At 40.4% G+C, this 23277-nt stretch overlaps 1 protein-coding gene across 5 annotated transcripts; it reads left to right on the top strand.

Moving 5' to 3' along the window:
- The first annotated feature begins 4283 nt into the window (after positions 1–4283).
- PABPC1 (poly(A) binding protein cytoplasmic 1) lies at positions 4284–22550 on the top strand. Of its 5 annotated transcripts, XM_032609743.1 has the most exons (16): positions 4284–4329; positions 5133–5673; positions 9049–9242; positions 9448–9563; positions 11996–12135; positions 13435–13529; positions 13866–14003; positions 14204–14299; positions 17727–17999; positions 18229–18319; positions 18940–19050; positions 19133–19287; positions 19850–19934; positions 20472–20602; positions 21189–21282; positions 22104–22550. In XM_032609743.1, exons 2-15 carry the CDS (start codon positions 5481–5483, stop codon positions 21279–21281), a joined length of 1911 nt encoding a protein of 636 aa, XP_032465634.1. In that variant the 5' UTR covers positions 4284–4329; positions 5133–5480; the 3' UTR covers position 21282; positions 22104–22550. The 5 variants fall into 5 exon arrangements, with proteins under 5 accessions (XP_032465634.1, XP_032465637.1, XP_032465633.1 ...); XM_032609746.1 differs by lacking the exon at positions 4284–4329 and having other exon boundaries at positions 4921–5673; positions 11996–12126; XM_032609742.1 differs by lacking the exon at positions 4284–4329 and having other exon boundaries at positions 4921–5673.
- Positions 22551–23277: the final 727 nt, after the last annotated feature.

The raw sequence follows: 23277 nt of genomic DNA, 5'->3' as shown, positions 1-23277 counted from the left end.
CAGGTCTCACAATAATCCTGTTAGGTAGGTGGTAATATACCTATTGTAGCAGTATCCCTCTTATCATTATGACATACACACTGATTTAACACAGATGGCTATGTCATTAGACAAGCATCTTGTAAGAAACCTAAGTGTGCTGAGATTTCTTTGAGTTTCTTATTCTCTTCCACAGCAAAGCCATTAATTATCTTTTGCTCCCAAGATTGTTTCTCTGTTTATGAGTCTATGTTTATGACTCTAAGTGGGTCTGTGTTTCAAGATCTATGTCTTCTTACTTGGCAGCCATTTTCTCAGAACTAAGGTTACATCATCTGACACACAATGTCAGAACCAATTTCAAACTCTCTTATGAATCCCTTTCCTTGTTCTTTTGGTAGGAGGAAAATATGTAACGTGTATGGAAGAAAACATAAAATTTGAGTGGGACTCATAGGAAATCTTTCTGACCATGAGCACGACAATTTACAAATTTGAGTAGGTGTTGTTTTCCTCACCAACCATTAAACCAATGAAGCAGATAGCTAATATTCTTAAACATTGTATAATTTGGGTCTTATCATGGACATTAATATTTTTCTATTTCAAGGATCTACAGAAAGTATATCCCTTCAGTTGGGCGGAGGCTATAATATTCCCTTATTATTCAGCTCAAGTATATCTCAGGATTACCTAAGATCTTATAAGACCAGTCAACTTTAGGTTGTCGTACATTACATGGAATGTTATAAATTATTCTGGATATATTTTGAATATACACTGGATATAGCCTGAAAATTATTTATAAATCTCTAGTGAGCTTCAAGTGAACAAGTTCTCTGGAGAACTTTACATTTTATTTGCTAAGATAAAAACAGGTTAATTGAATGATGTTGATGTCATTAGACATTCTTAGGCACCCACAGAGATGCTGCACATATCAAGACATTATTCTGTCCCACAGCTTGCAATCTAAAATTAGAAATACACAGGCAAACCAGATAAACATAGCACATTCTTTTAAGACCAAAAAGAAATGATGGGAGGGAAAAATGAGAGTGGTGAATCAAGTCCAAGGGAATTCACACATATTCTATCTTCTGCCTTTTACTTGTAGCCTTAATTAGCTCTATCAGAGGTGATCACACTGTTAAAGTCAGACAGCTAGGCTGTCTGATAGCCTCTGAAGGGTGACAGAACACTAATGGGATTGCCATGGTATAGTGTCCTCAGCTTTGGAGGTCCAGAAACTCCTTTTATCCGGCAGCCCTGTTTGTCCCTGCTTGCCTGACTCTGGGTACTAAAGTCTACCTCCAAGCCCAGCACTGGAAATGAGTGCCAAGCCAATATGTTAGGAAATACCCCCTCTGGTAGCTGGTGGAGTTCGGAAGTAGTGCACTGCAGCAGTCCACGTGGTCTGGACTTGAACACAGCCCTAGCTGCCCTTGTGAACTTCAGGTTGAGATCTCCCTATTGACCCCTATTCTGTGTGGTCAGGCTACAAGCCTGGCTGGCCCTCTCCCTAAAGTTAGGTTAAAAAAGAAAAAAGCACCTCCAGTGTGCCAGGTTTCATGCTCTGTGATAGGAATACAGACAAATAGGACCTAGGCTCTCTTTTGGAGCTTACAGCTTATTTGGGGAGACAGCTCAATAACAGACCACTTCAGTATAATGTGGTAAATGTAGTGGCAGAGGGGTGGTGTGGGTAAAGGCCAGAGGAAGGGTACCCAGCCCGATCTGGTGGTCGGGGAAGGTGACAGGAGACAAGGGATAGTCTGAGAGCATGACAGAACCAGGAGAGTTGCAGCCCAGAAGCCAAGAGAGTGTGTTAAAAATAAAGAGACAGAGAGAGAGAGAAGGAAGAGGGAAACAGTCAGATTCTTCAGATATTGAACAAGATGGACTTGAAGAAAGTCCATTGGATTTGACAAATAGAAGCGGGATCATTGATGCCTGTTGACAGGACAGTTATTGGGGAGGTGGAGGTATGAGATGTCAGTGTCGTGTTCATGTTGAGGAATTAAGGGGAGGCGAGAAGTGGAAAATAAAATCTTGGCTGTGAAAAGAGTAAAATAGAGAGGAATATATCATTAAGGGAGTTTGTCTTGACTTCTGATCAGAAAAAACAGGTTTCTAATCAGAGAGAAAGGAGCTGGTGGAAGAGAAAGAGAAAGAGGTGAATGATGGATCAAGGGAACACGTTCTTGATTCCAGTTCCAGATCCCATTCCTGTTTCCTCCTGAGATGGGCTCCGACTCCCACTTCTGGTTCTACCAGCTCCCTCCCCCCAGGGGTGGACTTTGCTTCTAGTCTCTCTTGTTCAGACTCAGCTGTACCTCCCTGAAATGTGAGAGTGACACCCACTGAATGTCAAGAACCGCAGCTGCATAGAAATCCTGACCAACTTGCTTCCCACAGTATTTATTAATCTACAAAGAGCTGATATACCTTTTCAGTGACTAGAATACTTTCGTCTGCCATCTAGAGCATCCTTCCCTGTGTCAGGGTGCCGTGGTGGTTCAACTATTAACTGAACTTATCAATTGGGAGGTTGCTTGTTCAAACTGGATTATCATAAAGAGACATCTTTTGAGAGTGATTTAATCCAGCCTCTGGTGAAACCTGAGAGTAAGGTCTTTCTAGTGGCTGGAGTACCCAAATCCACCTTAGAGGGTGCTTGCCAAACTCCTGCTCTCTGACAAAATTTTCTAGACTCCAAGCAGACCATCTTTTCCCCAACTTTGTTATTTACAATGATGTTTTAGTGAGGTTCACCAGAAACCGCACCCTCATCTTTCTCTACCAGAGGTATATATAATCTTAGTAATTATGTATGGTTTTTGGTAGTTTTAGCTCTTGGTATAATTTCCAAGTTATTGGAGGTGACCCCCTTTCACATTTCTTTTAATGAGTGCACCTCTTCTTTTATTCATCCCTTTTTGTTTTTTCATAGTCTCTGTTCAGCAATTTAATGAAAACACTAAAATGAAGTCAGGTTTTCTTTTAAAGTCCAATAATGGAATTTCCATCCTCTTTTTCTTTTTAAGGAAACAAATTTAGAATCTAATAGAAAATCGTCACAGCCAGATTAAACACTGGGATTGGATGTTTATTGTACTCGCTGTAATGCTTATATGATTACCAGAGAGCTCATCAGCAGCCTCTTGAGGACAGCAGTTTGTGTCTGTCATGTACTTTCCCTACATATGGATACACTTGGTAGGTACTCAATAAACATATGAATGGATTGATTTTAACCACAGAGTTCTAACAGATTGAATGGTGATTTGTCATCTAGTAATAGGTGTGTCTTCCTAATGCACAGCCCTCAGTCTTGCTTTTTTGCCTAATAAAGCACACAAGGCAACATGTTTTCCAAAATATTATCCTCTTCCTACCAAGACAGGGACCAAATAGCACTTATGTGGGATTCTGCAGGTTTAAGTTTGAATTAAATGAGAATAAAGTACCCAGTCCACACCTGGCAATATATTTGACATGCATTAAAATTTATTGAGTAAAAGAATGAATTGGGCAATCATTTAACTTGAGACCATTCCCTTAACAGTAAAATAAAATTATTACTACTTGCTCCACCTCCCACACAAGATTGCTGTAGGGAACAAATGATAGGATGTTTATGCAAGTGCTTTAAAAACTGTAACGTACATTACTACGTTAAAGTGGGATTTGTATGCTGACTTAATGTCATTCCTATTAACTGGTATTTTTACTATTGATTCATTACAGCTACCATTCCCATTAAAGACCCCAACTAACCACAAAATTGTTTTAAACATTTTTAATACCGCATTTAGACTATTGCTAATTTTGCCTGGTTGCAGGTCTGTGGTGCCAAGTATGTCTGTGACAGACTCATACTTTAAAGAAAAACATTTATTTTTCTGGAGTCCTGTTTTCTACCTCAAAGAAATTTCTGGCAGAAAGAGCACGAATCAGATTCCAACCTATTACCTTAAGTGAACAGCGATCACGATACTTTAAAAAGGGAAGCGAACAAAGACCCCAAGATAGTTTCCCCCAATTAAAATCACTTTGACCAACGACAGCACCCAGTGGGGAGACCGGGGAGAGTCTAGGGCTCGGAACCGAGAGGACCGGTAGTACGAGGGCCCCTCCATCCCCCCTTCCTCTATTGGAAGCACCGCGGGGCGGCGACCAGGGTCCAGCGACAGGACGGTTGGGGGTCCCCGAGCGGGCGGCCAGGATCCGCGGCCAGTTGGGGTCAGCGAGCGCCGCGGCCGTTGGGGACTCCAGCTCCCAGCAGGCACCGCTTCTGCGGCCGAGGCGCGTGGCGGCGCTGCCCGCTGGGACTCGTAGTGCGGTCCGGTAGGAGAACTGGGGAGTCAGTCCTGGCTCCTTTCACCCACGTTTCGGAAACTGGGCCTGGAAGGGATCATGCCGGTCCACTCGTGCCCAGCGTCCCTCAGGGGCGGGTGCGAATGGAGCAGGCCTGGCTGCCGCGCGGAGGCCCGGGTGGCCGTGCACGTGGGGGGTGGTTAGAGAGGAGAAACCCGAAAGCCCCGCGCGCCGCCCACCGCCTAGGTGACGGTTTAACGCTTCTCCCGGGTGGAGGTGGGGCGGGATGTGTGGGAGGAGGGGCCTTCCCACCCGACTCCTCGGAGACCAGCCTGCGAGCCGGCCCTCCCTTCCCCCACGGGCCCTACACCGCGTGGGCCCCGCCCCCCGGCCGCGGCGCGTGCGCATAAGCCCCGCCCCAGCCCCACCCCCACCCCCGCAGCGGCCGCCGCCGCCACCTCTCCCTTCCTCTTTGCTCTTTCCTCCTCCTGTTTTCTTTTCCCTCCTCCCCCTCGCCTCCTTTTCTCCTCCTCCTCCGGCGCTGACGCTCGCGTAGGGCCCTGGCGTCAGACGCGCGGGGGCAGGGTGAGTGCGGCGCGGGGTATAAGTAGAGGGTGCAGGAGGCGGTGCTTCCCCTTCTCCCCGGCGGTTAGTGCTGAGAGTGCGGAGTGTGTGCTCCGGCCTCGGAACACACATTTATTATTAAAAAAATCCAAAAAAATCTTAAAAAATCTTTTAAAAAACCAAAAAAAAATTTACAAAAAATCCGCGTCTCCCCCGCCGGAGACTTTTATTTTTTTTTTCTTCCTGTTTTATAAAATAACCCGGTGAAGCAACCGAGACCGACCCGCCCGCCCGCGGCCCCGCAGCAGCTCCAAGGAGGAACCAAGAGACCGAGGCCTTCCCGCTGCCCGGACCCGACACCGCCACCCTCGCTCCCCAGCCGGCAGCCGGCAGCCAGCAGCCAGCAGCCAGCAGCCAGCAGCCAGCAGTCAGCAGCCAGCGGCAGCGGATCGACTCCGTTCTGCGGCTGTTGAGTAGTTTTCGATTCCGGTTGATTTTTGTCCCTCTGCGCTTGCCCCCGCTCCCCTCCCCCCGGCTCCGGCCCGCGACCCCAGCACTCGCTCTTCTCCTCTCACGGAAAGGTCGCGGCCTGTGGCCCTGCGGGCAGCCGTGCCGAGATGAACCCCAGCGCCCCCAGCTACCCCATGGCCTCGCTCTACGTGGGGGACCTACACCCCGACGTGACCGAGGCTATGCTCTATGAGAAGTTCAGCCCGGCCGGGCCCATCCTCTCCATCCGGGTCTGCAGGGACATGATCACCCGCCGCTCCTTGGGCTACGCGTATGTGAACTTCCAGCAGCCGGCAGACGGTGAGAGCCGGGCCCGACGGCGGGCGGGCGGCCATGAGAATCAGGCGGCGGCGGCGGGCTGGTTAGGCCGGCGGCCCGGGGGGAGGGGGCAGGAGGGCATGTCACCAGCCCTCCCCGGGGCCAGCGGGGCGAGGCTTGGGCGCCAGTACCCCGGTTCCCCGTGCCCGCAGGGACCCGCGCTGCCGGCAGCCGCACGCCCCTCGTACGCCGGGCCACTTCCTCCTTTGCGACCATTTTCTCGGCCTCAGCCGCTCTCAAACTTTAGGGTGATGACGCGCCGGGAGGGTGGGTGAGAATGGGTTCTAAAACGACGCTCCCGCCAGTAGCTGCGGGATTTTGGGGTGTTGAGCGCCGAGCCCCCTTTTCCGGTAATAGGTGGAGGCGCTCCCACCACCCGAGGCTCTTGCCGGCGCCCCAGGACGCCCCAGGAAGTGCATTTCGTTGCTCGAAAAATACCACGTGTTGAACCCTGTAACCTCACAGGCCCGAGGCCTGTTCAGGCTACTGGCCCAATCGCCTGGGGGAGCCTCGGGGACTTAGAATAAAGTTAATATGGTGGTCTGGTGGTGGTATCAGGCTTCTGATTCCGTTCTTAATAACTTGTCAGTGACTGATGGCTCTGGAAGTATAAACTACCAATGAGACGTGCATTGGGGTTTTTCCTCTAGTTCAGACATTTCTCACTCTTAACAGCCGGTTAGGAGGGAGGGGATGTGGAAGAGAACCCTTTTGGAGGCCATCATTTTCTCAGGCTATTTAGGTAGTTGTGATTTTTTTAATCGAGTTAATTTCGTAGTACTGGTAATTTATTTGGAATATTTTTTTCCCTCTGAAATAGTTTCTATGGTTTTGAGGGATTTTACTTAAAAATGCCGTCACCAATTTTGACTGGAAAATGTTACTTGTGAGTGTCGTCTGGACTGGACTGTTATGTGGCATTCTAATGGTGGTTTCCTTTTTTTTAAAGTAGTCCAGAATATCCATACATCATGGGGAATGATTGAGCACTAGAGTCAGCTTGAAATTTATGGGGAAAAAGATGCAGCTAACCTTGTATTTTTAAAGTAAAGTTAAACAGTTTGCAAAAAATCCAGAATTTGGCAAACAGATATGTGACCTGATAACTTGCCAGGATTTTTCTTTATATCTGGATGAATTGACTTGCAGAAGTCATTCTCACTTGATTTTATGGTCCACTTTTGCCCTTTTTTCCCCTGGCTACTTGAATATATGTCAAGTGTTACAAAATATAAAGAATTTATTTTTATTTTTGTAGGAAAGGCCTTAAAGGTGGAATTGAAACTTTATTTCATTAACAGATCTGGAGTTATTTAGTGATCAGCTTTTCACTAGGTAAAGTTACTGCTGAGATTTTTGGGTAGGCAGGCTATTGAGTGACAGCAAGCCCGAAGTTGTAAAACTGCACTGCAGGTTTTCTGCCCTTTTGCTCTGTAGGCAGTAGCTCCAAATGTCACTCCATAACGGTTCTTCCCAACTCTGGGCAAGATTTATCGCTGAATGAAAGATCAGGGAAGATAATTTTGGGCCAGGTAATCCCAAACTGAAGAGTTGTTAGAGAAAACTTGGACAAATTCTAGAGAGCGTGAAATGTAAACTTCTGAAAGTGGCTGTTATTCTTTTCTAAATCTAACAATTTTAAATCCGAAAAAAACAATTTTTAAAATGTCTTGGGGTTGGAAAATTTGAACTTCAGGTTACCGTGGTTACAGAACACTCACTGTGTATTACCCATCTATTGCAGTAGACCAGTATTGTAACTACTCAAAAGAAGGTAACATTTTTCCATCTTCCATTAATTTAATTTCTATATATACAAATTATTGTCTTTCCAAATATTATTTTCAGTGGTTTCCGTTTATTTCTCCCCCTTATTTATTGCTACATTGATGTATTTGTAGAATAGCTTCTGAAAGTGACCAGTTTCCAATTTAACAGGAAGAGGTGACTCATTCAAAAGAAGCTCAAGCAAAGTCAGCTAAAAAACGAGGGGAGCTGAGTAGGCGTGGTCAATTGATAAATGAGCTGACAGTTGTTTGTCACTATCTTCTAGAAACTAAAACTTTCATTTATAGAAAGAAGTGGCTGGAAAATTTGTCCTCTCACTAATTTTACAGTTAACACTAGCATGGAATTTGTGAAAATTGGTGTTTCAGGACTTCAAATGGACTGTATGTTCCCACTCTTTAGGGACTAGTCTTTTCTACTTAAGGATGTATTTTTCCATTTAGAGTCTAAACTTCTGTATAGGGCTTCCCTGGTGGCGCAGTGGTTGAGAGTCCACCTGCCAATACAGGGGACACGGGTTCGTGCCCCGGTCCGGGAAGATCCCACATGCTGCGGAGAGGGTGGGCCCGTGAGCCATGGCCACTGAGCCTGCGCGTCCGGAGCCTGTGCTCCGCAACGGGAGAGGCCACAACAGTGAGAGGCCCACGTACCACAAAAAAAAAAAAAAAGGATAAACTTCTGTATAAGTGTTTCTTTAATGGTACGGGTGCACATAATTTGATCCTTCATAGATGTAATCATAGGGTAGATTTTGAAATTTTCTAGCACTATTCAGAAATAATTGGTTAATCATCAGTTATTAAGTAAATGAATGATCTAAGATAAAATTGGTTTTATATGTAATTAAAGCATTAAAAGTGAATTGTGACTATCATAGACTTGGTATTTCAAAAGTTTTGTGTTACATAGCTAAGTACGTCCAACTTCACTTTAGTTTTGAAAGCCTGATTCAAGTCTTTCTGAATGGATAAAGCCTTTCTTTTTTTTTTTTTTTTTAAACATGGCCATAGGAATTGTGCCATGAATCACTGAAATCCCCCCAGTAAGTCAGGAATTTTTTTAGAAAATGGACTAATTTTTGTACAGTACTGACAGTGATAAGCAAGAAACAATTTTGACAAGTAATAGAGAAGTTAAAATGCTTTAAAATCCATAAACTGTTCTGCTTGTGGATAATCTACAATTGCTTACTGTCCTTTATATTGCTTTTAAGCAGATTGTGAAGGGGAATCTCGGTTTTACAGTTGACTAGGAACAAAAAGGTGCTTTTAAATTTCATGGCAATTAAAGGAAGAGGTTGTTGCAGAAATAAGTTAGTTCTTAACGATACGTCATCCATTAACAAATTAACGTGGGAAATCTGGGGTTTTTTCATATTTGTCTTCTCTTTTTGCGTTGTACAGTTTAAATCTAGACTGGTATGAGGTACCAGTCATCCAGCCATCTTGAAGTTTAAAGGGGTAAGAGGGACCATGTGCTCTGCTGTTCCCTCCACAATAGTTTATATAATTTTAAGTGGGCTATAAAAGTTTTGAAATAATATTTATTTTGAAAATGTCCTTCCTGCAGCGGAGCGTGCTTTGGACACCATGAATTTTGATGTTATAAAGGGCAAGCCAGTACGCATTATGTGGTCTCAGCGTGATCCATCACTTCGCAAAAGTGGAGTGGGCAACATATTCATTAAAAATTTGGACAAATCCATTGATAATAAAGCACTGTATGATACATTTTCTGCTTTTGGTAACATCCTTTCATGTAAGGTAAGCAAAAATATGACAGGTAAACATACTTACAGTGTTTTAGTTACTTGTAGTTTATTCCTTAAGATAGCAACCATGCTCTCTGTTAATGGATATCTTTATTTCCCAAATGCCCAGGTTAGGTAGCTGACAGGTTATCTCTGAGTACTGGAAAAATGCTAAATCAATAGCAAGTAATGAAAAATTATTACATATTTTTCCCTAGGTGGTTTGTGATGAAAATGGTTCCAAGGGTTATGGATTTGTGCATTTTGAGACACAAGAAGCAGCTGAAAGAGCTATTGAAAAAATGAATGGGATGCTTCTAAATGATCGCAAAGTGTAAGTATAAATATTTAGTTAATCATTCTTCAAATGCTTTAATAGTTCAATTCATGCATTTTACAAGTAATATATTTGTGCTCTTAGAAGAGATACAGCTAAAGTGAAAATTAATAAACCACATCTTGGTAGATTTTATAATTGTCTTTTCTCCACATTCAGTGTAACATACAAGTAACAGTGAATTTAATACAGCTGGTCAGCATTCAAACAGAAAAGAAACAGCAGAAGATAGGTATGCTGGAATATAAAGCTTTTTCAAAAATAAGTGCATATTAGTTGAAAAACTAGAAATCCAGGCAGAAACTTAAGCATAATTCCCAAGGTAGTAATTAGCCCCTTTTACATTCAAAGCTGAAGCTAAAATAACTTGCCTGTATTTACATGCTGGTATGACATAAACTGCGATACAAACCCAGTGGTCTAAATTCAGAGCCCAGGGTGACTCTCTGCTTGGCTTTACTCCCACAGTTTATTGATGGAGTTTAAAGATTGTCATAATTGTTGTTTCAACACCTTTTGGCTCCCTTCCCCATGTAAAGATAAATTGTAATTAAACCAGAAGTCTTCATGATTAATCTTTTCTGAAATAAACTTGTTCTTAAAAGTTGCAAACTTTTAAAATAATGACACTGATAAAACCTCTATAAGACTTTCTGCTACAAGTTGTAAAAATACAGATTTTGTGAGCCTAAAGACATTACAAATCTCAATTTTATCTTCAATGCCAGTGGATTTTGCTTAATTAGGCAAATTCAGCTGTGAGGTCACATTGTAAGTGAGCTGTGAGCTCATGTAAACTGCAGTGATGGCACGCAAATTGGGTTTGGTTCTTACAGGTCAACTGCGTCACTCTTAAGGTGCGGTTCTCATAAATCTGCATCAAGTGGGATGGTCAGTCTGTACATGGAGGAGTCATGCACACGGTGTTACTGTTTGAGTTCCATCAATTACATGATTAAGGAAAGACTGTAGTATGTAAAGAACCCCATACAAGTCTAAGAAAACCAGCAACTCCTCAATGGGAACAATGTTTACAAGGGCTAATTCTTAAAAATAATACATCTTTAAATGAGAAAAATGTTCAGCATCATTAGTATTCAGAGATGAAGCTATCTTTTGCCTGTCAGCAGTGCTTTAGGGGAAAAAAAAGAATGGCTACCACTGGTGGAGGTCTAGATTAAACAAAGAACTTGATTTATTGCTGTTTTTTGAGTATAAAATGATATAATCCTTTTTGGAAAGCAGTTTGTAGGTATAAACTTAAGATCATTTATATACCTTTCGAGCTGCCATGATTTCTGCAACTCTATCCTAAGAACAAATAACAAAGTTTCATAACGTTGCGGCATTATTTACAAAAGAAAGTTTTGTTGTCCACAATGGAATATCATGTTCCCACTGAGAACTTATAAAACTAATTGCATGGAGAAGCAGCACCGTATGGGTGGGGGGAGGTGTGGGGTGCGGCTAAAGGAATAAAATGTAGGTGTCTCCTATGGAAAGGAATTGTGCTGGACTAACGTTCTTAAGCGCAGAGAACAAAAAGGCCTACGAAAAGTCAGTCATGATTTGGGTGGGATTATGGGCGATGGTTTTTTTTGTTTTTTTCTTTTTAAGAAGATGTTGGGGGTAGGAGTTTATTAATTAATTTATTTATTTTTGCTGTGTTGGGTCTTTGTTTCTGTGGGAAGGCTTTCTCTAGGTGTGGCAGGCGGGGGCCTCTTAGTATCACGGCCTCTCTTGTTGCGGAGCACAACCTCCAGAAGCGCAGGCTCAGTAGTTGTGGCTCACGGACCTAGTTGCTCCGCGGGATGTGGGATCCTCTCAGACCAGGGCTCGAACCTGTGTCCCCTGCATTGGCAGGCAGACTCTCAACCACTGCACCACCAGGGAAGCCCCTGGGTGATGGTTTTTTGATGTATATTATATTGTTTAATGACACATGTACTACTTTTAGGGAAATCCTCAATTTTTAAAACACGTTTTGTTGACAGTGCTGCAAAGAAATTTGTTCCAGGCTGTTGTATGTTAGAGTACAGAATTCGGTAGCTTAAATTTATATTTTAGGAGATTGCAAACGAAGTGCAAGAGCCATGTTGAAACAGCAACGATAAAAGCTTTTCTGTTTTTTCACTGGCGTGGTGCAGGCATACTCCACTAGTCTGTATTGCTGGACGTAATCTTCTTAACCCTAGGTTAGCTAGAAGGAAGGGAGAGGAGTGTGTATTAAGAAAAATGTTCTTTTTCGTGATTATAGTTAAGAGGTTTGTTCTCACATTTCACTTAAGGCCCTATTTCTGTTTTATAGTTTGCTTTTTATTAGAGATTCTGAAATTATCAGTAACTATTACAGAGTCAACCATCAGGCTTAATTAACCTGAACTTCATAAAATAGAACCTAATTTTATAGTTCTTATCTATTTTATTAGATTTGTTGGACGATTTAAGTCTCGTAAGGAACGAGAAGCAGAACTCGGAGCTAGGGCAAAAGAGTTCACCAATGTTTACATCAAGAATTTTGGAGAAGACATGGATGACGAGCGCCTTAAGGATCTCTTTGGCAAGTTTGGTAATGTGTCTGAATTAAATTTTTATACTCAGTTCTGAGTAATTGTTCAATGTTAGTTTTGGCTAATACTTTGTACTAAAAAAGTAAATGGGACTTCACATATTTTAAAATATTGTAGTTACTTGGATTAAGCTACTGATAGTCCATTATACTTAGCATATAAATAGAATTCTATCCAGTTTAAAGGTTAATAGCATTGTATTAGCACCGTAAGGTGTGACTGTGTAATTGGAACAGATCTTAAAAGCTTTTGCTATGTTAAGAAATGTGCTGGATTTATGCACTAGCAGATCCCATCTCATCAGAGGCATTGCATGAGACACAGCCAACTTAGGTTGGAGTGTAGTCTTTAATTATGGGACGGGAAAGCTGGCCAGCTTTGGGATATTTGGCCAGTCTCAGCATCATGTTTGAGCAATTTAAAATAATGACTTCTAAAGACAAAGATCCAGATTTTCCCATGAAGTGTGTAACCGGTCTCACTTTAGATAGTTGTGTAGCTGATCAGAAAATGAACTTTAAATTGTACCCTTGCAGGTGATTTACTTGCCCCTTACCTTTGCTTTCCTTTTTGTTTAACTTAAATAGGTGTCCCTTTTTAAAAGCATCTCAAATCATAAAGAATGTGAGGACATCTAATACTTTACTATTGCCAAGCTGGCATGCCACATTGAACCCTCTAAACAGTTGATAAGTGCCCATACATCTTGCAGATTCTCTGTAATCAGATGTGATGTGTAATCTTTTTTCCCTACCTACCTGAGATAATACTTAGCACTTCGGTTAAGTCTGTTTTATTTGAGGGAGTGGTGGGGGAATATGTGTCTTCAGAAACATGCCACCTCCTCCAGGTGCTTCTGCTATGTCAAAGGTCAAACCCCGTGTTTCCTCTTCTACTCCTTGTTGAAAATCAAGTGGGCCAAGGCTTAAAAATTCTTAAAGAAAAACAAATTGTTTTAAAATAATGCATCTGTTTTGTACTGATGCTAAGAATAAAACTTCATCATCATTTACATTTGTCTAAAACATATCTCCTTAAATGGAAGGAGGAGTGTTTCAGGGAATAGAGTATTAACTTAGCTTCTTAGTAGAAATAAAGGGTCTTTAAGAGAATATTTAGTGCCCATGGTGGGAGAGAAGAGGGTGGTTATAGGAGGAATAAATTTCTGGAGGCTTGGAGTTTTTTTTAATCTCCATTTTTATATTTTTTTCATGGCTTTGTTTGTGTATTAAAACTTGAAATGTATAAACTAAATGTTGTATGGAATATCTTTGAATCATTAAAAAAATTTTTTTTAGGACCTGCCTTAAGTGTGAAAGTAATGACTGATGAGAGTGGAAAATCCAAAGGTTTTGGATTTGTAAGCTTTGAAAGGCATGAAGATGCACAGAAAGTAAGACTTAAAATATACTAACCAAAGGCAGTGTGGGTTTTTCTGTATTTTATAGTAAGACGTGGGGGTATAAAGTTGAGTTGCTCTTGCATTGAAATACACGTGCGTACCAACGGCTAGTCTACATGTTCATCTCCACATATATTGTTTTGAATTACTTGCATTTTATATATTTTGAGGGTATAAATTGAAAACCTCTGTTGTCTTAAAACCTCAAAGTTTAGTTTTTATGGTGGGTACATCTTTAGCTTTTATAATCTAACAAATTTTCTTTATTGTTAAAAAATGAATTTATATATTGCAAGTTAGTAATTAAAATTTTGTGGTCTTTGTAAGGCTGTGGATGAGATGAACGGAAAGGAGCTCAATGGAAAACAAATTTACGTTGGTCGAGCCCAGAAAAAAGTGGAAAGACAGACGGAACTTAAGCGCAAATTTGAACAGATGAAGCAAGATAGGATCACCAGATACCAGGTTCATTATTTAACTGAACGAGCAAAAATAAGACAGGGATGAGGAAACCTATTTTATGTTCATTTCAGTTACTGACAGGTAACTGGAGGGTTTGAGAGGGGAAAAGGAGAGGAAATATGGGATAAGATAATAGGAAGTATGCTTAAGTACCACTATGGTTTTCTTTTTCCTTTTTCTAAATTTTTTTTTCTTTATTTTAGGGTGTTAACCTTTATGTGAAAAATCTCGATGATGGTATTGATGATGAACGTCTCCGGAAAGAGTTTTCTCCGTTCGGTACAATCACTAGTGCAAAGGTAAAGCATATGATGCACTTTTCTTTTCTTTTTTTTTTTTGCGGTGCGCGGGCCTCTCACTGTTGTGGCCTCTCCCGTTGCGGAGCACAGGCTCCGGACGTGCAGGCCCAGCGGCCATGGCTCACGGGCCCAGCCGCTCCGCGGCACGTGGGATCTTCCCGGACCAGGGCACCAACCCGCGTCCCCTGCATCGGCAGGTGGACTCTCAACCACTGCACTACCAGGGAAGCCCAATGCACTTTTTTTTTAAGATTTGGGGAAAATCCATGCCCATGGATATATGTATATAAATTTTATATTTCATATGGAGTGTTTTTCTTTATAAATGAATGGTCAAATAGTTTTTGCTTTTCTCTAAAAAATCAGCCTTTCAGTTTTCAGAAAATCATATCTTTGCTTCATTACTTCAAAAACTTACATTCAGGGCTTCCCTGGTGGCGCAGTGGTTGAGAGTCCACCTGCCGATGCAGGGGATGCGGGTTCGTGCCCCGGTCCGGGAAGATCCCACGTGCCGCGGAGCAGCTGGGCCCGTGAGCCATGGCCGCTGAACCTGCGCGTCCGGAGCCTGTGCTCCGCAACGGGAGAGGCCACAACAGTGAGAGGCCCGCGTACTGGGGGAAAAAAAAAAAACAACATATTCAGATTTGAAGTGGCTGGAAAGGTTGCATTTGATGACCATAGTGGTTTATCATCACATGATATGCACTGTTCTGTACTCTGTTAAACTAGTTATTTTACTGGTTAAAGAAAGCAATTTATTAGGGAACTGTAATAGTTACTATTTGAGCTAATCTATACTTGCTTACAGAATTCACTCTGGGGAGTCAAACTTAAAGCCCCCTAACAGTAAAGGTAGAGATCATGTTTGCTTTTACTTGAAATCAGAAATTAAGAAATACAACAGTAAGATTCTAGTTTAAATTCTGGAATTTTGATATAAGAACCTCTGCTTTAGGTGTTTTTTCTGGTGTCCATGGCCCAAGAATCCTTCTGTATTTAAAGTTCTGTATGTATGTACCTTGAGGGGTGGGAAGAGTATGTAAAACTTTAAACAGATTCTCAAAAGAGTAGAGGAAAAGTTAAAACTGGGTGCTCTGGAGTGACCTCCTGGCTGATCTTTCTATTCTGCAACCCCATTGACCAAGGGAACTTCTACGAGAGAATGTTAAGGAGCATAGTAGAGGAATACACATAAAAATGCAAGTGAGGTAGTTGTGTTCTGTTTCATTCAGCCTGTGCTTTTGTAAAAGAACCTGGAGTATGAGAGAATCTATTCCTGAGTTTGTTTATCCTCAGTATGTTCCCTGAAAATCACTTAAATTGAATATTGTGCGTCAGTTTGTTTTGAATGTATGAAGAAGCATGCATGTTTTACAAAGGAGGGTCTTTTTTAAGTCCTTTTCAAAAAGTCCTTTGTGGATCATATCGCTGTTGGCAAGGAGGTGAAAAGGTTTCGCAGGAATTCTGGGAGAGGAGGTCATTATGTTAATTTGATAATGCTTGCCGAAAAACAAATTGGTCAAGACAGAAGTGTAAAAAGGTGACCCCTCCATTTTTCATTTTCAGTCTTCAAAAGGAGTTTGGTTGGCCTTTCCAGATAATTTTCCATGCTTGTATACTTTTTGTATACATATAAACAGTTTTTATAAAACAGGATCATAGTATACCTATTCTGCAACTTGTCTTTTTACTTAACAGATCTAGGTTCATATTTATTGTAGGCATTTGCTCATTTTTTGCTAAGGGCTGAATATTCATGGTACAGATGTACCATAACGTATTCTACTGTGCCTGTATTATTGGTCATTTGGTGTGCTTTGCGTGCCAACACTGTTAGACCCACCACTCTAATAAACATCTTTATACATATATTTTTGCACACACACCAGTATTTCTGGAGTTCAAGAATTGAAGTTTCCGGTTAGTGGGTGTGTGTGTATTTAAAATTCATACAACTGAATTGTCCCCAAAAGGCTGAACAAATTAAATTACTACTAGTCTTGTCAATTTAGTAGAAAGTGGTATGCATCTTTTTAAATGAGATGTACTTTTTATGTGTTTACTTGTTTAGCCTATTCTTTGCATATTTTTATACTGCGTTGGTTATCTTTACTGATTTAGGGGAAATTTCACGTCAGCGCTTTGTTTTATGTTGCAAGTATTTTCTCTAAGTCTTCCACTTAGGACTTTGGGGGTCTTGTGTCATCTTAGTTGCCCTTAGTTGCCCTGTATTTTTGCATCTTATGTTCAGATACAGAATCTTATCTGGCAGTTTGATGTTTTTCAATGTGATGTGAGTAAGAGCTGTAAGTTAATTCAAAATTATCCCTTTGTACCACGTACTAGATAGTCCAAAGTCCGTCTTTTCCCCACTGTTTTAAAATGTAAGCTTTAACATAAGAAGTTCCCATAATTGCATGGGTATGTTTCTGGACTCTTTTTTGAGATACAATTGACATAAGCATACTCAAGTATGTAACATAATTGTTTGATAGTTGTATATACTGCAAAGTGATCACAATAAGTCTAGTTAACATTCATTACAAAACATTTTTTTTCTTGTAATGGTAACTGTAAAGATCTACTCTCAGCAACTTTCAGATGTATAATACAGTATTATCTGTAGTCCCCATGCTGTACAATACGACCCCATGACTTGCTTTATACGTGGGAGTTGGTACTTTTTAGCTACCTTCACCCCCGTACCTCTCTGGCAACTACCATTCTGTTCTCTGTATCCTTGAGCCCAGTTGTTCTGTTGTTTTGATTCTGCATTTATGTAAGATCATTGGTCTCTGTTTGATCGCTGTTTTGTTTGTTCTGTGCCACCAGCATGCTGCTTAATGTAGCTGTATAGCACGCTTATGTATATTGCAAGGCTACTGAGAAGTTCTTCGCATCTCCTCGTTGCTTGTTTAAAAGATTTTGAGTCATTGTGAGCTTCCTGAATATTGTTTATACCCCAATATTTATGGCCCTTATGGTCTTGAATGTGAAAGTTTAATTTTGAAATGTGGATACTATGATATTCAACTGTTTTTTCCTCCCCTCTAACGAGTAATGAAAGCATCTTGTCAGCTCGAATTGCTAAATAGTCAAATTTTAATTGTGCATGTTTTTAGTGGTGCTAAAATTTAGTAGGCCTTGATTGTATTTAGAAATTAAACCTTAATATTGAAAATCTAAAACTTTAACAAAGTTGCTATTGGACCTCCACCCCTTTACTTCTTTTGCTTGGCTGGGATAATGCATGCATGTAGTTTACCCTTAATATTTGGATGTCAAGGGAAAAATTGTGGGAAAAAATGATGAAAGCATTGACAGGGTTTAGTTAAATGTGAGTCGGTGGCTATAGTTGATACTCTGCTTTTTGTGCCTCATCTACCATTGCATTAATCATGTGTTTTCTTCCACTTTCTTTTAATAGGTTATGATGGAGGGTGGTCGCAGCAAAGGATTTGGATTTGTGTGTTTCTCCTCCCCAGAAGAAGCCACTAAAGCAGTTACAGAAATGAATGGTAGAATTGTGGCCACCAAGCCATTGTATGTAGCTTTAGCTCAGCGCAAAGAAGAGCGCCAGGCTCACCTCACTAACCAGTATATGCAGAGAATGGCAAGTGTAAGAGCTGTGCCCAACCCTGTAATCAACCCCTACCAGCCAGCACCTCCTTCAGGTTACTTCATGGCAGCTATCCCACAGGTAGGTTTTAGAAGAGAATAAAAAGCTCGTGAAGGTTTTCCTCTTCAGTCATCTTTAATGTTTTGTGCCCCCACTAAAAAATAAATAAAGCCCTAAGATGAAGAGATGTTAATTATGATTGGATTTGAAAAATGCTTAGAGTGTGAGGACCTGCTAAATGTTTTGAGTGCATACCTAGTTGCATTATTTGCTTTTTTCTTTAGCTGATACATTTGCTTGCTTTCTACAGACTCAGAACCGTGCTGCATACTATCCTCCTAGCCAAATTGCTCAACTAAGACCAAGTCCTCGCTGGACTGCTCAGGGTGCCAGACCTCATCGTAAGCTTTTTTTTTTTTTTTAAGGTTGCAAAGTATTTGAACTAAAAACATAAATGAGGCGAATTAGCTGTTATATCCCAATGGTATATTAGCTCTTGCTTTTTATAGTTTATTTTTATGGGTGTTCATTTTGGGGATCCTAGCATTTTGTTTTTAAAAAAACATTGTAAAATGTTTCACCATTCCTTAAGACAGCAATATCTATGCCGTTTTGATTTTCCTTTATGACAAGTTTGGGAATGCATCCAACTCAATTTCATATTTGGTTAGGCAGTAGTTTTAAAAGATCTTGTTCCATGTATGAGGACCAGGGTCCAGGCATTTTCAGCCTTATCCTGTGGAATAGTGCTGTATTGCAGGAACACTTAGAATCAGGTTCATGTATCATATTTAGATATTTTAATAAGTACTTGTCCTTGTATGAATGAAAACTTTTTATTTACTGATGCTCTGATATGATTAAGTCTGGAGAAATGGCATATAGGAGCCTAAGCTTTTAAAAATGGTTTGTTTATGTTTGGTCATCTATAGCCTTTTGTGCAAACCTCAGCTCTGAAAAAGCGGCATGAACACTTGGTGAGTTTCTCCCAGTTAATGTGTGTTCGTATCTTTAAACATAGCATTCCAAAATATGCCCGGTGCTATCCGCCCAGCCGCTCCTAGACCACCATTTAGTACTATGAGACCAGCTTCTTCACAGGTTCCACGAGTCATGTCGACACAGCGTGTTGGTGAGTCTTAACCCTTCCTGTAAAAGTTGGTCTCCAATTTTAAATAGCAAGATAAATACGAAAATCTTTTTATTTTTTTTAGCTAACACATCAACACAGACAATGGGTCCACGTCCTGCAGCTGCTGCAGCTGCAGCTACTCCTGCTGTTCGCACCGTTCCACAGTATAAATACGCTGCGGGAGTTCGCAATCCTCAACAACATCTTAACGCACAGCCACAAGTTACCATGCAGCAGGTGTGGATTTAGTGATTTCTTTATAAAGAGGACCGTCCTTGATCTCAGTCAAAGACATTGAAGACAACTGTATGATATATGAGAGCTTAAGCTATGTAGAATATCTTGTTGAGGTGCCACTAATTGATAGTACGTAAAAATGTCTTCTATGTGCTATATTCTAGGAACTAGATAAGCATTCAGCAGTCCCTCATCCTGAATTACTTACGTGAGAGTTTTGTCTGGCATAGTTGTAAGAAAGGGTGAAATAAGTTTAGTTTGTGAGATTTGGCTTACCTTTTTCTTTTTGACCCTAGGACCAAAATCATTGTTGATCATAGAAGTATGATTCCAAAGAATACTCCAGATAAAAAAGAAAATTCAACATCCCCTGTGCTTACAATACTTGAGCACTTAGGTGTTTGTTAGTATAGCTACCTTAGACTCTATTTCCGAATCACTCAGCTTCTATTTATGTTTAGATTACAGTCTTTATCCAGTTAATTTCCAATGATGGCTGTATTTGTATTTGCCATTACTTCTGTACTTTTTAAACTTAGGAATTTTCCCGTTTTCTTTCTAGCCTGCTGTTCATGTACAAGGTCAGGAACCTTTGACTGCTTCCATGTTGGCATCTGCCCCTCCTCAAGAACAGAAGCAAATGTTGGGTAAGTACTTTTGTCCCACCTAGTCAGTTATAGAGACACTAGAAAATAGGAAGACATTTAGACCTCCTCTGTACCTAAAAATGACAGCTAGGGTGGCAGGATGTGCATTGGCATGAATGGTTATGATGGCACAGTTTGTCTGCCTGGAAAAGCTATTAAAATGTTGCTTTTGGTGGACAGCATAATAGGGCATTGCTTGCCATGTACCCTGCCACATTTTTGGAAGAAGGAATTTGAACCAAATGAGTAAACCACTTTGATTTTGCCTGAGTACAGATTTAACATTTTAATAGTAAACATAGCTTCAGTTCATCTTTTTTTTTTGGCAAACTGACAGCTGCCAAGAAGTAATTGCCTTGTGGTAGATCTTAATCCGTTTTATAGCAATCTTCTCATGAAAGATACTGAAGTGGTGGATTATGGGTTAGCACTTATTTGCTGTGTACAAAAGATTCTTAAACCCCAGTTTTAATATGGTAGATGCCTTAAAAATGTTTTGTTTTTTTGATTGGAGTGTTTGAATGTTTTTGTTCCTAGGTGAACGGCTCTTTCCTCTAATTCAAGCCATGCACCCTACTCTTGCTGGTAAAATCACTGGCATGTTGTTGGAGATTGATAATTCAGAACTTCTTCATATGCTTGAGTCTCCAGAGTCTCTCCGTTCTAAAGTAATTTAAATTTTATCATTTATCTAGTAGCTTCTTATAGTACACATTCCAGGATGTTTTGTAGGAACTTAATTTTTCTAGGACATTTATAAGTGCTTTATACAAGTCATGCACAGTTCTAAGAGTTTTATAAATATTAATTGAAAATCCTAATAATAACCTATGGTGCTGTTATCACCATTTTATACACGGGGAAACTGAAGCATAGAGAGGTTAAGCAATTTGCCCAGTGCTCACAAAGCAGCTAGTGAATGGCAGAGCTTGGTTTCAGATCCAGTCACTGTAACTCCAGCGTTCATGCTGTCTTAACTGTGCTGCGTCTTTACTGGAGAAAGGGATGTTTGCTGATATTTCTCAACTTTGGGGGCTTTTTGGTGGGGAGAGTTAAGAAGTGCAAGAGGTTCATAATTCTAGAACAGTGGTGGCATGGAACCCAAAAGATACGGATATAGTTGGAATGTTTTTCGATAAAGGTTGTTTCCACTTTCACCTGAGGAAAGGAATTTGCCTTTGTTGGACATTTGTTTGTTGTCCATTTGAAATTATTGTCTAATTATTTTTCAGAACCAGTTTCTCTTTTTTTCAGGTTGATGAAGCTGTAGCTGTACTACAAGCCCACCAAGCAAAAGAGGCTGCCCAGAAAGCAGTTAACAGTGCCACTGGGGTTCCAACTGTTTAAAGTGAGCCTGCCCCCTATGTTTCTTATTTTAACAGCTTGAGCATATTTTGAAACATAGCAAAAACTCATTTTACCATTAATTCAAATGCATTGCAACTTTTTCGAAGAGAAATAGAGATACAGAGGAATTAAAGGGAACTTTACCTGTTACCCTGGTACTAACTTGAATTTTTAAGATCAGAGCCCTTTCAAGCATTTTGTATAGTAATTTGTATTAAATGGCTGTAATAGGGATTGGCCCTGTATAGCTATTCTTGGAGGTCTTTTCATAGCTTAATACATTTTCTTGGGTGGCAGTGATGACAGTTGCCTTTTGGCCTCTGCTGTTGCCTTTCGTTAGCCCCAGGAAATGGGCTGCTGTAGCTGTGTAGCCAAAGCCAGGGATGGGCAAAGCTTTTCTGTAAAATAGGAAATAGTTGGGGCTTTGGGGGCCGTGGTACGTGTTGAAGCTACTCTGCTCCACCGTTAGTGTGAGAACAGCCACAGACAACATGTAAACCAGTGGGTATGGCTGTGGTCCAGTGGAGCTTTACAGAAGCAGCCTGTAAACAGGCTGAATTTGGCCAAGGGCTTTACATAAGTGTCAGTATTGGTCCTGTTATTTTTCTTGTTTTGTTAAAATATTTGACATACAACAGTGTGTAAATTTAAGGTGTGTAACGTTAATTGGATACATTTATATATTGTAATATGACTGCCATTATAGCTATAGTTAGCACCTCTGTCACTTAGGTAAAGATCCTTTCTTTTTAGTGGTTGGAATCATTAAATTCTGTCTCATAAATTTGATGATTATAACCTTTTTCCCCCCCACATTTACAGATGATCAGGGACCATGAAAAGAAACTCGTGCTTCACCGAAGAAAAATACCTAAACATCGAAAAACTTAAATATTATGGAAAAAAAACATTGCAAAATATAAAATAAATAAAAAAAGGAAAGGAAACTTTGAACCTTATGTACCGAGCAAATGCCAGGTCTAGCAACATAATGCTAGTCCTAGATTACTTATTGATTTAAAAACAACAAAAAAAAAACCAAAAAAATAGTAAAATATAAAAACAAATTAATGTTTTATAGACCCTGGGAAAAAGAATTTTCAGCAAAGTACAAAAATTTAAAGCATTCCTTTCTTTAATTTTGTAATTCTTTACTGTGGCATATCTCAGAATGTCACTTCTGTTTTAAATAACAGAATTGATAACTGAGCAAGGAAACGTAATTTGGATTATAAAATTCTTGCTTTAATAAAAATTCCTTAAACAGTGCACAGTGATGTTATGCTATTTTATTTCTCTTTGTAATTAATTGGCTTGGGTAAATAGGTGATAAGCTGGGATTGGTGTAAGAACCTCTTTCATGAGAAAGTACTTCAGAGGTTTCTTAATTTTATGAAAAAGAGGCATAAGACAATGTCTGTAATGCAGTTTATGAATTTAGATTTCCATGTGAGTTCTTGAATCGAGGCATATATTTTATTTGTTAAATGACCTAAACGTCTTTTTGAGATGATGCCAGTATATGACTGACTATGTTAAGGTTTCTAGGCTGGCAGATAACTAGCTTAAACTCTCATTTATGTGGTATAAAACAGTAACAACTACTGTATTCGTTGGATAGGGTATAGATAACAGAAAAATTACACTGAAGACTAGACGTATTAAGTGTACAAAGTTTAGGATTCGTTTTTTTAAGCCTTTTTAGAAGTCCTTTAATTTGATGATTGTGACTTATCTCAATGTAATACCTTATCATCCAAAGTACTTGTGAATAATGAAGATACAGGGCTTCTACATCTAGAGAACAGATGTAGAAGATCAGGAATGGGGCCCAGGATACATGCATTAGACCAGATATTCCTGGCCATTTCAATGCACTTTAGAGAATGGCCTAGTTTTAACTCTATTCCATTCTCTACATATTGCTGCCAGAGTTAGCTTTCTAAGTTGCATATCTGGTTATCTCATCACCATGCTAGAATGATCTCAACTCTAA

This window comes from Phocoena sinus, chromosome 17, assembly GCF_008692025.1.
Source record: "Phocoena sinus isolate mPhoSin1 chromosome 17, mPhoSin1.pri, whole genome shotgun sequence".
NCBI classification, from domain to species: Eukaryota; Metazoa; Chordata; class Mammalia; order Artiodactyla; family Phocoenidae; genus Phocoena; species Phocoena sinus.
This window is presented reverse-complemented; position numbering and strand designations above follow the sequence as displayed.

What these genes read in the sequence shown, in the direction of transcription:
- PABPC1 (XM_032609743.1), top strand. Translation starts at nt 5,481, where the DNA reads ATGAACCCCAGCGCCCCCAGCTACCCCATGGCCTCGCTCTACGTGGGG. An exon ending in GGATCTCTTTGGCAAGTTTG is followed by an intron (nt 12,136 to 13,434) that starts GTAATGTGTCTG and finishes AATTTTTTTTAG; the next exon opens with GACCTGCCTTAAGTGTGAAA. An exon ending in ATAGGATCACCAGATACCAG is followed by an intron (nt 14,004 to 14,203) that starts GTTCATTATTTA and finishes TCTTTATTTTAG; the next exon opens with GGTGTTAACCTTTATGTGAA.